This window comes from Lolium perenne, chromosome 3 (assembly GCF_019359855.2).
Source record: "Lolium perenne isolate Kyuss_39 chromosome 3, Kyuss_2.0, whole genome shotgun sequence".
NCBI lineage: Eukaryota > Viridiplantae > Streptophyta > Magnoliopsida > Poales > Poaceae > Lolium > Lolium perenne.
In genome coordinates this window covers 321,659,129-321,675,625 of record NC_067246.2, presented here as the reverse complement: position 1 = coordinate 321,675,625, position 16,497 = coordinate 321,659,129, and the positions used below count along the sequence as shown (strand labels likewise).

Sequence of the window (16,497 nt, the reverse complement as noted above, 5' to 3'; positions counted from 1 at the left end):
TCCAAAACATTGCTTCATCATGTGTACTCTAAAACGTAGATTAATATGTACTACATTTGAGGTTGCAGTAACATTTGCTTAGATTCTACATTGTAGAAACAAATGTAGAAATATGTGTATTATCAAACGTATATTATTTAGTACTACAGTTGAAGTTGCACTTCACTTATTTGCTCAGATTCTACAGGGTAGAACACATCCACCAATTCGGCCAGCAAGCTAACGGCTGTAGACGCCCACTCATATTTCCGTTAGCTCATTTCACCATAGACATAGGAATCTTGATCCCTTGATTTTCTTGCACACTATATCCAATGGCCAGTGATGGGTGCATAGCTAGCCACCATGGTAGCAAATCCGCGTCGTAATATATATAGATATATATATATATATATATATATATATATATATATATATATATATATATATATATATATATATATATATATATATATATATATAAACATGTGCAGTTTTTACTGGATTCTGCTAGACATTCAAGTTGATGAGGGAATAGTTGAGGCCTGGAAGGGTTCCTTGACTTGCAGCACTTGCTCCAGAGGTAATTTTAATCATTAATTGCCGCGTTATATCTTTCGTGAGATATCAATTAATTATACACCCTTAGAAAAATAACTCAATCAAAATCCAATTATTTACTCTACAAGAATGAAATGCGCATTCAATCATTCTTTTGCCTGACAGGGTTTGGAGAGTTAAGAAGCACAATACGAGTGACTTCGTAGAGAAGCTAACATTTACTCATGTAGGGTGCGCCTAGCAGCCACAGGGGATGAATCTATGTGCATACTACGTTTGCGAGTACATTCGCATGTTAACAACTGAGAAGAACGATAATAGATTCAACGTAAGCAATAACATTCACAATTTTAATTTATTATCGTCAATATTTTGTTATCAAGATTGATATAGTCATATTCATCTAATTTTCCTATATAGGTCGAGTTCATGCGGGAGAAGCTTCAACCACGCGAACACCTATTAGGAATTGCGGAGGAAGTGACGGGACTTCTGATGAGAGAAATGATAGGCGACAAAGGCTTGTTTAGTCAATATAGGAAATGGTCATGATCCCCATGTAATAGTTTGAATAGACGACGGGCTCTAGTCCCGGTAGTCGTGAGCTCCATGTATATGTAAGGGGTCTACGAATAGACTTTTGCTTCGAATATTTGTTTGCTCGATCTATATATAATGCATGAACGTGTACAACTTGTGTAGTAGCGCTCAAATATATGAAAATTTTATTCTGAAATGAAAAAATGAAATAAAAGGGGGGGCGGTGGTGGGAGGGGGGGTGGCTGCACCCCTCAAATCCTAAAGGAGGAGCGTCATGCGCGCGCCACGTAGATGGCCTTTTGTCGCGGGCTGTATTACCACCCGCGACAAAAGGGGTGTCCCCTGTGCGCCCCGCGGCTCCTACCTTATGTTGAGGGTGGTAAGGGGGCCGAGACAAAAGGGTGAGCCTTTTGTCGCACCTAAGGATGGCAATGGATAGGGTATGGACAGGGTAGAACAATGCCATACCCTTGACTGTATAGTCAATGGATACAAACTTCCACCCATACCCGTACCAGCGGGTATAAAACTTTACCCATACCCATACCCGGTGGGGACCCGTACCCATTGGGTACCCGGTGGGTAGGTCAAATTGTATACAAGTCACTCACAATTTTACATTTCTCGACAACAAATTTGATTGAAAAAATGAATTATCTCAACTCAATAACAGGTAGTTGAGTACATAAAAATAAAAAAAAAAAGCACATTCTCATATTTTAACTCATAAGTCAACAAAATTTGATGTATCACATACGAAATTGATAATAAACGGGCAGGGTATGGATATATCCGCGGGTACGAGGTTATACCCGTGCCCTAGCCATGACTTAGCGGGCAGTGTATGGGTACTACCCATGGGCAGAAAAGTGTACCCATACCCTGCCCATATGGGTACGGTACCTGCGGGTACTTGTACCCGTGGGTACGATACCCGCGGGTACCTGTACCCGTGGGTAAAATTGTCATCCTTAGTCACGCCCCCGTGTCCCGGTTGGCCGCCCAAGACAAAAGGGTCTTACGGCCCGCGACATTATGTCTGTTTTCCACTAGTGTCGATCGACGCAAAGCTCATGCCCCTTTGATCAAAATTCTGCATCAACGCTGAACAGATTGTAGTGCCCGACAAAAATCACACACATATTACCACAGTGTTATGAAATTAGAATACTGGACAATGAATGTCAAGGAAAGGAAAGTTGATGGAACTTTCTGCCATCGTGGGTTGGTTTTATTAGTGTTATAAAATGATTTCGGATCTGAAACTTTACCTCATGCATTAATGCATAACGCAGAGAGCTGAGGTGCTAGGTACCTAGTCCATCCATGCATCCAAGCTCAACGACTTGTACGTACTAAGTAGTATAATCCATCCATCTATGGTAAACACCCAAACCAACGGCGATGTGGTGGTCGGACCTAAGTCAAAAGAACGCTAGGATCGGACTGGTATCATTGTATCACGTTATCTTGCATGAGGGCACCCTAATTAATTAGCATGTCAACTATCGTTAACAATTGGGTTGATAAAATAGAGCAACCTGTATCGGATGCCCCGACCCGATATGATTTAGAAACTGACAACATTATTTATCCACGCTAACCTAGACGATACTGCAATATGAATTTTCTTATATGAAGACTTGGTATCCTTCACAGTCATCCTATTTGAAAAATAATCCGCTAGCTATAATCAAGATCCATATATAATCCGTACGTACACATAACACTTTAAGTTGTTTCCATTGCCCACCGCATAGATAGATGATCTGCTGTCTAATCTCTATACTCCAATATAATCCGTATGAAACCCTGAAATATGAATTTAATTTATGGCCCAAAAAGACAGAAGAAAACTGGAACAAGAGATATCAAGAGTTGAAAACATGGTATCGGGTATGTCGCACGAAGTCACCCTATTTACCAGGTCGGTTATAATGCATAACTGTGCCCATACAGACAAGAGAAACTTGTTCCGTTTGGCTACAACATAAATGATTTCATCATCTAAAGAGGCAATTTATCTTTACATATATTATGAACTAACATACCTAGGACACTTTACTGCTCCCTCCATTCGAAAGAAAAGCTAATTTTTATGGACGGAGGGAATATATGGCCAAAAATGTGAGAAGAAAAATCAAAATAGGGGTATAAAGACCTGGTATCCAGCTGCACGTCTGTTTTTTTTTTGAAACATAATACAGACACAAATATACGATCATAAATACGTGCATACACTTACCCCTATCAATACTTGCATGCACCCACACCCTACCCCTATGAGTATCTTCGAGAGATAGTCTAAAAAATTGATCAACAAACATCTCGTTATTGACGGAAACATCGCCTCTCACTGAAGAATATTCCACCTTTATGCGACACTCCAAAGTTATAAACTTAGGATTTAAATTCTAGAGGACTAAGGTGCCACTACAATCCTAACCATCCAACCATTTGTTAAAAAGAAAAAACCATCCAACCATATGTTGGTTCTTGCTGCATGAATGGTTTCGGTTGCATGAAGTAGACTTGGCGACTCATTTACCACGTAAAAGCAGGTGACCAACTTGTTTCGATTGCCGAAAACATACACGGTTGCACTTTTTTATTGTCTGGTGGTAACTTTTGTTTACACACAATAAACTCTAACCCAAATTACACGCTGTAAATATAAATTTAAAAAATATGAAAAAAGGTCATAATTTTTTTTGACAAGGCCAGTTGCTCGCAGATAGATATTCCATACACCATAATAAGAAATGTCACTTGATTCTTGTATAAACATGAAAAAGGCTCCGAGGCCACACCCATAGCCGCTGCCTTCGCAGCCGCTGCAGCCATGCAACCATCAAAAGGTTCCGGGGCCACTTCCCCTTTCTCCAAACTCCGCCGAAAGCAACACCGTCCAGGGCTGCTGGCCATGCTCGGCCGTAGATCCCTCAAACATAAGAGGCGAGAGCCTGATGCTGATGTCGTCCAATGAGCGGGATTTGCTCATGGGCATCCTGCTGGATTGGGGGTTGGGCTGGGGAGAGGCGTAGCTAGGGTTACACCGAAGCAACTTTCGAGTTTATTATTGAAATTTTAAATCAAAATCATGTTGCTTTGGGTATTGATGCAGGATCGGCTCAATACTAGATATTCGCCGATAAGGAAGAAATTCGCAGCGCCGAGCTAGAGTTCCGCACCGATATCTTGTTCGACTGGGGAGAAAACACAACAATTTTTTTTTGCATGTCTGTTTTTGCACAATTTTTGGGATTCAGTATTTGGAAACTATTACTAGGTCTATCTTCCCACGAGTGCGTCCATGATATCAAGCACTGACTGTGTGTTTCATTCTCTATGGAGATTAGAATCTTAAAGCATATGGGTTAAAAATATAAGAAGTAGCACCATTTTCCAAGCATGAGATTATCATATTTTTAGATCATGAAATCATCAAGGTTTGTTATAGGGCCGATTTTGTTTGACGATAATGGGTGGTTTATTAGTTGAAGTTTGAGTATGTACAAATAGCCTCTACATAACCAAGATACATATAGCTGAACAAGTTCAAAAGTACAAAAATACAAAATAAAAGGCAAAGGCGCAGTACAAATTTACAATTAAGTATGGATCGCAGATACTACTAAAGTGCCTATGGTACGGTGGTGGTTATTGCCCAATGTCTTTCCATGGTACGAGGGAGAAGGTGGAAGAAGCACACTTAAAGAGTGAACAATCTGTAGATTACCTTGCCATGCATGTTAATTTTATTAGTACTTAAACATCTACACATCACTGGTATTGTTCGTTGGTAGTTCTTTCTCGTAAAATCCCATTCGTGGTTTTGTAGATACTGTAGCTCTTTGATACCACGGTTTTCAAAATACATTGAATATATCTAAGAACAGCGTTGTTTTTTCTTGTACTATAGACCTGGTGCACATTATTATTCTTTAGTTTGGTGGATGAAAATATTTCTTGTGTTACTCTCAGAGTTGACCAACTAGCAACTCGCCAACTTATCCTTTTTTTTTTTGGAAAAAATGCTCGGCAAACCAGCATTGTGCGCTCTTGGAATCGTGTATAAATAGGGGATGTCTGCTTGATACACTTCCAAGCAAAAGTAGATCCATCTATCGGGCTACTGCACACCTACTGCCTACAGCAGCAACACGTACCAGAGGAGCTGAGCATCAGCTATCTGAAGCAACTCAACTGCAAGGTCGAAGATGGCACGGCAACATGCTGCCTCTGTGCTTGCCGCAGCGTTGGTCGTCGGGATACTCGCATCCATCCCAGCTGGTAAGCTAATACGTGTGTATATTTATGTTGATCACCGGTGTCAAACTAGTGAACCGTCGCTTATAAGATATAGGGGTGAACCCTTGTATGCAAAAGGCACGTGCATCTACGTAACTCGATCGTATAGAATTTAATAAGTTGTAGCCATACGCTTCACAAGGCAAGGTGAAGATGGTAAAACATGGTGCTTTTGCAGTCGCTTTGGTAGTTGGCTTCCTTGCAGCCATTCCGGCAGGTAATCCACATTTCTCTCTCGGTCTTACCTGCAAACTTCGATATGCGGTGCATGTAAACTGCAATTACTTTGTTAGTCCCTCGGTTCAGTAATTTTTATTATGGTCTAGTTTAATCTTAAAGTAAACAAGGATATAAATTATGAAAGGTTGATACAGGATACACATATGCCACTGTTCACAGCTGTTGAGTCCATCGGCGTGTGCTACGGCGTGAACGGCGACTGGCTGCCCTCGGCAAGTGAGGTGGTCCAGCTCTACAAGTCCAACGGCATCACCGGCATGCGCGTCTACAACGTCAACGACGACACCCTGAAGGCCCTGAGCGGCAGCAACCTCGGCCTCATCCTCGACACCGGCAACACGCAGCTCAATGCCCTAGCTTCCAGTGCCTCCAACGCGGACGCCTGGGTCAAGGCCAACGTGCAGTCGCAGCAGGGCCTCACCATCAAGTACATCGCGGTCGGCAACGAGGTTCCCAATCAAGGCGGCAGGACGCAGGACGTCCTCCCGGCCATGAAGAACATTCAAAACGCGCTGGTCAGGGCCGGCCTCGGCGGCATCAAGGTTTCCACGGCGGTGCATTCGGGCGTCACCAAAGGGTTCCCTCCCTCCCAGGGCACCTTCTCCGACGACGGCGCCCACATGCCGCCCATCGCGCAGTACCTCGCCAGCATCGGCTCGCCACTGCTCGCCAACATCTACCCCTATTTCTCATTCAAGGGCACGCCCAGCATCGACATCAAATACGCCCTCTTCACCGCGCCGGGCACGGTGGTGCACGACGACGGCAACGGCAAGGACTACCAGAACCTGTTCGACGCGCTCGTGGACACCATGTACTCTGCACTCGAGAGCGCCGGGGCCGGGAGCGTCCCCATCGTGGTGTCCGAGAGCGGGTGGCCGTCGGCCGGCGACCCGGATGCGACCGCGGCAAACGCACGGACCTACAACCAGAACCTGATCAACCACGTCGGGAAGGGGACGCCCAAGAGGCCTGGGGCCATCGAGGCGTACATATTCGCCATGTTCAACGAGAACTTGAAGGGTGGGCTAGAGACGGAGAAGCACTTTGGGCTGTTCCACTCGGACAAGTACCCGCAGGTCTACTCCATCAACTTCTAAATCGAACAGACCGCACGTACATGGCAAGATGAGGAGAATTTGAATAAGATGAATGCCAAAGCTTGAGGCGGGCGCTTTAATTATGGACTACTGTCTACTGGAGACAAATGATAAGATGATGCACTTTTTTTTCTAACTGAAATTGTTCCCCTTTCCATTAAGTTAAATTGCATGACGGAAATATAGAGTTCAAATCAATCTCGTTCACGAACAAAGAAGGAACTGAAAACACCTTGTAGGAAAAATCATGCACATTTGAGATAGGGCAGCGCTGAGCGTCCCCCGGGGGATCGGGCCTTCCGATCCCCCGCCTCGAGCAAGCGACACGTGGCTTTTCCGTGAAAGAAAAAAAACACACGTTCTTCCCCATCGTGGTCCCTTTCCTTCCTCTCACAGCACCACCACGAATCCCCACCCCGATATCTTGCAGGATCTCCACCACATGGGCAACTTCGCCGTCAGGAGCAACGCCGTGGCGTCGGGACCAACGCCGGCCGCCGTGTGTAGCATACCCGGCCGCCGTGTGTAGCAAACCCGGTCGCCCTGGGTAGCAAACCGGAGCAACACCTCGACGTCGGGAGCAACGCCGGCCGCCGTGTGTAGCATATGCGTCCGCCGGCGATAGCAACGCCGGCCGTCGTGTGTAGCATACGTGGCCGCCGCCGGTAGCAAACTCGGCCGCCCTGTGTAGCTAACCGGAGCACCACCGCAGTGTCAGGAGCAAAGCCCGCCGCCGTGTGTAGCATACCCGACCGCTGTCGGTAGCAAACACGGCCGTCTTCGGTAGCAATCCGGAGCAAGTGAGAAACGTCGAGGCGTCGTGAGCAACGCCGACATCCGTAGGTAGCATACCCATCCGCCGTCGGTAGCAATCCGGAGCAACGCCGGCGCCGTCCGGAGCAACGCTGGCGCCGTCCGGACCAACGCCGCCCGCAGTGTGTCGCAAACCCGGCTACCGTCGGTAGCATACCGCATCCCCCCTTGCAGCAGCGAACACAGCGCCGCTGCCCGCCGCTTCCGCCTCGCCGATGGGAGGAGCGGCGTCCCTGCAGGATTTGGCTGGCCGGCAACATGCTCTGACGGGCCTCGCCGCATCCATATCCCCCCACGACGCCCCCTTCGCAGCAACTAATCATGCTGCTTGTAGGTACGACGGTGGGGAGGTGGTGCAGACACCGGCGGCGGGGGAGAAGGCGGGGTACGGCGGGGGAGCGGTAGGGGACGGGAGGAGCAGACCACCGGAGAAAACGTCGGAAGCAGTACTAGAGAATTTTTTTTTTTAGAGAAAAGGAGACGGAGGAGATTAGGCAGATGGACGACGAGGAGATAATAATTGCAGGTGGGGCCCACCCACGTTCGCTTTGCTGGCTCGCTTCGGTTCGCTGGAAGGACACGTGGCGCCCTGGCAATCAGGAGGATGCGGGCGTAGCGATCCCCCGGGGTATCGGAAGCATTTTCCTTTGAGATATGTGTGGTTTTGTGTTCGAATTGTGAATCATGCGAGGAATGGAACGAAGGGCGGATCCAAGAATATAAAGAATGCATGGCCGCAGCTTATGGCAAGAAGACCTGCTCTCTCTCCGCCTCTTTTTGTTCTTGCAATTGACCCTTAACTTGCAATACATACTTGAGATATGTGGTTGTGAATCCGGCGAGGAATGGAAGCGAAGGGCGGATCCAAGTGGGCAACATGCATGTCCACCCATGGTCATCAGTTCTGTATCTCTGTCACTGAATAGACCATTTTGTGTGATGCGGTCATTTGAGTATCGCTGCTGATAGTCTTAGCAATAGTTGTTATACATCTTTTGTAAGATGGTGAAGTTAACTGGCACACCTAATTTTTTGCATGCGAGACAATTTTCTACAATGCACAAGCCAGATAACGTTCACATATCCACCATCCGCTAGGGTTTGGAGATTTATGTCCCGTTCTAGATTTTGTGTCATGTTTTAGAATGTTATACACAATATTTTTCATGGTTTATTCAAGAACTTCACATTTTATTTTTTCTTAAAATGTATCATCGTGTTTCGTTGGATGGACGGGCACAATATATTAACAATGAGTATTCAGAGTCAAACAAAAATCTAACGCAAAACACGAAGGTTCAAAATTTGTTCAACACCGAAGCGCACACGAAGATGGACAAAGTGTTCATTACTAATTAAAACGCTTCAAAAAAAAATCCATAACAACGACCAAACGACATCATTACAAAATAGTATAGAAATTACATAACAATAGATAAACTCATAGCACAACTTTATGGTTTCCCAAGGCGTGGAAGGAATATGATTGCAGTATCCTTAACTTTAAAAACAATTCCTTCTCAAATCTCAAGATATGTAACCATGCAATTGTTCACGTATTGGCCTCCCATCTTGTTTCCCGACTTGTGCTTCCCCCCACCCCCATGCCGTCGCAACTTGATGGCCCCGGCCGATGACATCCGTGCGCCGTCCACCTTGCCTCGCAAGATAGCAAGTAAATCAATCGTCTTTCACCTCTCCATTGTTATGCCATTTATAGCTAGAACGACAGAACTAGCCTCTTTAGTAGAGATGATATGGGCCAAGAGGGAAACTCGATATGTGGGGCTAGATTAGTTGAATACTAGATGATTTATTTTTGACAAAACGAATGGTTATTCATCTAAATACCCATGAATACAATGTGCCCACTCATATTTCTTTGTGTATTAGAATAATCTAGCCGCAGGAATCTCCAAACAGAATTCACGGTTGATTATTGTACGGAATCTATCATGCATGGTAGAAACTAATCTTTCATGAGTATGGCCTAACAATGTGTCACGATGTTTTTGTCATGTACCTAGAGATGCGAATGAAACACAAAAATCTTAATAACTAATCAGAAAGTTTGGTATGAAGTCATTTAACTTATAGGCAAAACGAGTAGTACTATATAGTAGCATTATGCATATGATACTAGTATATGGTAATGTATCTATAATGGTATCATGTAGTATCTTAATCTTATTATATTTAAACATTTGTAGAATCTTAATGCAAAATTGCGTAGAAGATTTATTTGACATTATTTTTTTCTAATTCTACATCATGATATGACACGGCATCTATCTATGATACCACTATGATATCTCGCACCAGTAGTTGCAATCTCCTAGAATAAAATGACCCAAATGTTCTCTATGTGCTAAGCATCACATTTTCACTTCTTCCTTGATCTTAGCACGAATGACAGGTGGCATGGTGGGTAACCGCCGAAAAAACCCTTAGATTAGTTTCTTTCCAAATCTCACACGAGACAAGGATGAAAATCGGGGCAATCAGGAGATGATATATGTTTCAAATCATCAGCTACCATATCGATCTTGATGGCGTGGGCTTCCTCTTCCGAGTCTTGTGGGTTGAAGCTTTGTAGTTCTAGACATCCTTTGATAGCCATCAAAATGCCGATGGAGAACCGATACAAGAAATAGTAGGTGAGAGTCTGTCTTAAGAACTCCGTGAACAATGAAGAAAACTAGAAAATTTACACTTAGGTGTTGGTAAGTTCTTCAAACGGCAATATTTGTCATTGTTGCAGAGATGCCAAAAAGTGTGATGTTGTAGGCGAGACTCCCTGTAGGCTAAGGAGTCAAGATGCACTATTGACTCCATTACTCAAAAAGTGTGAATGTAGGTATGTACTTACGAAGTTTAAAACATAATACCGTTTATAATATGTGAAAAACTAAAAACAAATCTAGTAAGTCCAATATTTATTTATGTTTGTGCCATCTCAGAGCGAACTGAATGGTATAAATTTATTTGCCTAGTACTATCTAACCCATCATCATCAAATTAAAGATAAAACTGCAATACCCATTACAGACACGCATGCACAGACTTCCAGTGGCAGGAAGCAACAAAGCACGCTATCAGCCCTTCAAACAAGCCAGGCCGCCGGGCCCCGGAAATTCCACAAGCCGGACAAAGCCGTGCTCCGGCGAGCGCGACGGCAGGTACATCTTTCCGGTCAACGACCTCACCTCACTAGTCACTACTCCGGGACAGATCGTGTTGACCCGCGTTCAATCCTTTTCCACAGGCCAACGAACTAGTTGGGTATGCTAGCAAGCAATACACATAGTAGTGCCTAGTTGGTAGCTAGTGGCGAAAACTGGAAACTGATCGGAAATACACAGTGATGTGCCAAGGTTGATCGGTAGTGCGCGCAGCAGCTAGGGATATGCGTTTGCATATATAGGGGTCCGGTGTGCCTTGGTGCATTGCATGTACACAAACATAAACGGGAGAGTAGGATAATCCAGGTCGATGGCGAACCAAGGACTTACTTCCATGCTTGCAGTCGCAACGCTGCTCCTTGCAGCCGTGGTTACGTTTCCAGCCGGTCACTATATGGTCCCTACGTTCTACTATATATATCTTCTCGTGATTTTAGTAGTACAAGTCTGAATGAAAACTATTGTGCATATGTTTTCTTGGAATCCTACAAATTTTAGTTTTTTTTTCGAAATGGGGAATAGAACCCCGGCTTCTGCATCATGATGATGCACACGGCCGTTTATTAAAAGTATAAGAGTACAAAGTTAAAACATCTCAGGCATCGCCTAGAATTGATACAAGAATCAACCAGCGAAAGAAAACAAAATAAAACGGACTACACTTCACTGTATCCGCCTATTGTGCCGCCAACCAGCCTGGCACAAGATATCCTGAGCAACCATCTGGAACCGTGTGCATCCAATAGCCATAGCATCCCGCTGTCCCTCCGGTGACAGAAGAGCCCACAACTGGACCCAATGTGACACCATATGGATAACCTGCAAAAAGTGAAAAGAATGTTTTTTGTTAAAAATAATATCATTTCTTGTCCTCCAGATAGACCTACATAAGGCAGAAACCCCAATACGGATGAAAGCCTTTGATTGTCTATCAACTCCATTTAGCCAATTACCAAACATATTGGTAACATTGGTTGGAGGTGGGAGAGCAAAAGTAAAATTAATCGTACGCCAAAGAATTTTAGCTAAAGGACAAGTGATGAACAAATGCTCAATAGTCTCCTGCTCACCACAAAAAACACATTTTGTACAACCATTCCATCTTCTTTTGGCTAAATTGTCTTTAGTAAGTAAAACCTTATTGCTTAAGAACCACATAAATATTTTTATCTTTAAAGGAACTTTAACTTTCCAAAGATACTTTCGCAAAAAAGGGGTATGGTCATTCATAAGATCCTCATACATAGATTTCACTCTAAACACGCCCTTTGTTGACAATTTCCAAACAAACTGATCATTCTCATCAGATAAATTAATCCTCATAAGTTTTCGGTATAACTGCAACCATGAAATCCATTTGTTACCCACCAAAAACCTTCTGAAACTGATATTCAGAGGCGTTTGAGCTAACACATGAGCTACTGTTACATTCTTATGATGCACAATATTATATAAGGATGGATATTGTTGAGCTAATGGTGTTCTACCTAACCAGGTATCTTCCCAGAAGCGGATATTTGTACCATTACCCAACTTGAAAAATCCTCTTATAAAAAATCGTCCTTAACCCTCATCAATCCCTTCCAAAAGGGAGAGTCTGTTGGTTTAGCTTGTACCTTGGATAAGGTCTTTTATCTTAGGTATTTATTCTGCAGCAACTCCTGCCACACCCCATCCTCATTAAGAAGTTTATAAAGCCACTTACTCAATAAACATCTATTTTTCAATTCAAGGACCTCAATACGTAGACCTCCTTGATCCTTGGGTCTGCAGACGATATTCCACTTGGTGAGTCTATATTTCCTTTTATTTTCCTCAGATTGCCAAAAAAATCGAGACCTATAAAAGTCTAATCTTTTCCTTACCCCGACAGGTATTTCTAGAAAAGATAGCATGAACATCGGTAAGCTCGTTAAAACTGAATTGATAAGGACAAGTCTGTCCCCATAGGACAGTAATTTGCCTTTCCAGCATCCCAATTTGCTCTCAAATCGGGTCTCTACTGGATACCAATCAGAAATTCTAAGCTTTCTAAAATGAATAGGAATACCTAAGTATTTAAAAGGTAAGGAACCAGCATCACATCCAAAGATCTGTTTATACTGGTCCACTTCATCATTTGCCTTCCCAAAACAAAAAATCTCACTTTTGTGGAAATTAATTTTAAGCCCAGAGAGTTCTTCAAAAAGGCATAGAATTAGTTTCATATTCACTGCTTTCTGGAGATCATGTTCCAAGAAAAGGATATTATCATTAGCATATTGTAAAATAGAGATCCCCCCTTCAACTAGATGAGGAATAAGCCCCCCTACCTGATCATCATTTTTTGCTCTCTCAATTATGATAGCAAGCATATTCACTACAATATTAAAAAGAATAGGAGACAATGGATCACCCTGTCTCAAACCTTTTTTTGTCTGGAAATAATGACCAATGTCATCATTTACCTTTACTCCTACACTACCCCCTTGGACATATTTCATGATCATCCTACACCATTCAGGAGCAAACCCCTTCATCCTCAAAGTCTGTTATAGGAATGAACATTTGACTTTATCATATGCCTTTTCGAAGTCAATTTTAAATAAAACCCCATCTAACTTCTTATTATGTAACTCATGAATAGTTTCATAAAGAATGACCACCCCTTCAAGAATATTCCTTCCCGACATAAAAGCGGATTGTGTTGGTCTTATAACTCGTGGGGCAATCCCTGTTATACGATTTGTACCAGCCTTGGTAAAGATTTTAAAACACACATTCAGAAGACAAATAGGTCTATATTGTTGTATTTGCACCGCGTCCTCTTTTTTTGGTAATAATGTAATGGCGCCAAAAATCAATTTGTAGAGAGGCAAATCCCCAATACTGAATTGATTGAACAGCGACATCAAGTCATCTTTTATTACCTCCCAAATTTTTTTTATAAAACTCTGCCGGAAAACCATCAGGCCCCGGCGCTTTATTACGTTCCATCTGAAAAAGTGCCTCATGAACTTCCTCCTCAGAAAAAGAAGCTGTCAAAATCGCATTCTCAACAGCCGATATCTGGGGAATGTCCTGCACCTCGTCCTCTACCAAAGAGATGTTATTTGAAGCCGGTGCCCCGAATAATTTTTTATAGAACTCAGTAATGTAGACCTTCAAATTATCTTCCCCAACAATGGTTCCTTCCTGTTGTTCTAATTGAAATTTTTTCTTTCTTCTATGCTTCCCATTTGCAATCAAGTGGAAATATCTCGTATTGCTCCCCCCTTCTTGGATATGCTTAACTTTAGCTCTCTGCGCCCATTTAGACTCTTCCTCTCTTCGTAATTTATTCAGCTTATCATTTGCATCTTTAAGCGTTTCTCTTTCTACCATCGATAAGATATTCGTTTCAGCTTTCACATCTAACACATCAATAATACCTATTAACCTATCCTTTTTCTTTTTTATATTGCCCACTTTGGTTCTTTGCCCATCCTTTAAGAAATTGTCTAATGTGCCTCAATTTATTCAACCACACATCCATTGGATTTAATCCCACTAATACAGACTTCCACTCCTTTTCAATCATGTCAAAAAAACCTTCTTGTCGCAACCAATGCAATTCAAAGAATAATTTTGGCTTATTACCCAGATGTGCTTTCACCCCTGAGTCAATAAGAATCGGAGTATGGTCAGAGTCTGCCCTTGTCAATGCACGCACAGTGACTAGGGGGAATTTTTGTTCCCAAGAAATGGAGGCAAGCACCCTATCCAATTTCTCATAAGTTGGTACATCCCTATGACTTGCCCACGTAAACTGTCTTCCCGATAGGGCAATTTCGCGCAAGTTCAAATGTTCAATAATGGCATTAAAAACAAAAGGCCAACGAGCTTTAAAGTTATCATTATTTTTTTCCTCACGCTTTCGAATAATGTTGAAATCACCACCTACCAACATAGGTAATGTTTAAGTCTCACAAATTCTGACCAATTCTGCTTAAAATTCAGCTTTATATGCGTCTTGGGCAGCCCCATAGACTGGCACAAGGATCCATTCAAAACCATCCCTTTTACACTTAATATGCAGCTTGACACAAAAATCTCCAGTACTCACTTTGAGCACTTCGAGTGTGTCAGAGTTAATGCCAACCAGAATGCCTCCTGACCGACCATGCGGTGGTAAACAAAACCAGGAATAGCTATAACCCGCCGCCAATTGGTTTAAAAATGGAATAGAGAAATTAGACCTTCGAGTCTCCAATAAGGCTATGATACGCCTCCGACGTATCGATAATTTCTTATGTTCCATGCCACATTATTGATGTTATCTACATGTTTTATGCACACTTTATGTCATATTCGTGCATTTTCTGGAACTAACCTATTAACAAGATGCCGAAGTGCCAGTTCCTGTTTTCTGCTGTTTTTGGTTTCAGAAATCCTAGTAACGAAATATTCTCGGAATCGGACGAAATCAACGCCCAAGTTCCTATTTTCACCGGAAGCATCCAGAACACACGAGAACCGCCAGAGAAGGGGGACAGGGCCACCAAACCACACCCCGGCGCGGCCAGGGGGGGGGGCGCCCCCCTATGGTTTGGGCAGCCCGTGGCCCCTCCGACTCCGACTCTTCGCCTATTTAAGCCGTCATGAGCTAAAACTTCGACACCAATTGACGAAACTCCAGAAAGACTACAGGGGCGCCGCCGCCATCGCGAAACTCCAATTCGGGGGACAGAACTCTGTTTCGGCACCCTGCCGGGATGGGGAATTGCCCCCGGAGCCATCTCCATCGCCGTCTCCACCGCCATCTTCACCGCCATCGCTGCCTCCATGATGAGGAGGGAGTAATCCACCCCCGAGGCTGAGGGCTCCGCTGTAGCTATGTGGTTCATCTCTCTCCCATGTACCTCAATACAATAATCTCATGAGCTGATTTACATGATTGAGATTCATATGAGTTTGTATCACAATTTATCTATGTGCTACTCTAGCAATGTTATTAAAGTAGTTCTATTCCTCCTGCACGTGTGTAAAGGTGACAGTGTGTGCACCGTGTTAGTACTTGGTTTATGCTATGATCATGATCTCCTGTAGATTATGAAGTTAACTATTGCTATGATAATATTGATGTGATCTATTCCTCCTACATATGCATGAAGGTGACAGTGTGCATGCTATGTTAGTACTTGGTTTAGTTGTATTGATCTATCTTACACTATAAGGTTACTTAAATATGAACAAATTGTGGAGCTTGTTAACTCCGGCATTGAGGGTTCGTGTAATCCTACGCAATGCGTTCATCATCCAACAAGAGTGTAGAGTATGCATTTATCTATTCTGTTATGTGATCAATGTTGAGAGTGTCCACTAGTGAAAGTGTAATTCCTAGGCCTTGTTCCTAAATACTGCTGAGTTACTACTGCTTGTTTACTGTTTTACTGTGTTACTACTGCTGCAATACTACTACCATCAACTACACGCCAGCAAGCTATTTTCTGGCACCGTTGCTACTGCTCATATATATTCATACCACCTGTATTTCACTATCTCTTCGCCGAACTAGTGCACCTATTAGGTGTGTTGGGGACACAAGAGACTTCTTGCTTTGTGGTTGCAGGGTTGCATGAGAGGGATATCTTTGACCTCTTCCTCCCTGAGTTCGATAAACCTTGGGTGATCCACTTAAGGGAAAACTTGCTGCTGTTCTACAAACCTCTGCTCTTGGAGGCCCAACACTGTCTACAGGAAAGGAGGGGGAACGTGGACATCAAGCTATTTTCTGGCACCGTTGCCGGGGA

At 43.4% G+C, this 16,497-nt stretch overlaps 1 protein-coding gene across 2 annotated transcripts; it reads left to right on the top strand.

The window, feature by feature from the left end:
* Positions 1-5,231: 5,231 nt before the first annotated feature.
* On the top strand, positions 5,232-6,862 carry LOC127345667 (glucan endo-1,3-beta-glucosidase, acidic isoform-like). 2 transcript variants are annotated; one of them, XM_051372163.2, is made up of 2 exons: positions 5,232-5,373; positions 5,791-6,862. In XM_051372163.2, the coding sequence occupies exons 1-2, from the start codon at positions 5,301-5,303 to the stop codon at positions 6,729-6,731; spliced, it is 1,014 nt and encodes a 337-aa protein (XP_051228123.1). In that variant the 5' UTR covers positions 5,232-5,300; the 3' UTR covers positions 6,732-6,862. The 2 variants fall into 2 exon arrangements, with proteins under 2 accessions (XP_051228123.1, XP_051228122.1); XM_051372162.1 differs by lacking the exon at positions 5,232-5,373 and adding an exon at positions 5,510-5,608.
* The last annotated feature ends 9,635 nt before the right edge of the window (positions 6,863-16,497 follow it).

Excerpts from the sequence above, each read along its gene's own strand:
- LOC127345667 (XM_051372163.2), top strand. The coding sequence starts at position 5,301 with ATGGCACGGCAACATGCTGCCTCTGTGCTTGCCGCAGCGTTGGTCGTC. Across the intron at positions 5,374-5,790 it reads ACTCGCATCCATCCCAGCTG|CTGTTGAGTCCATCGGCGTG; the intron begins GTAAGCTAATAC and ends CACTGTTCACAG.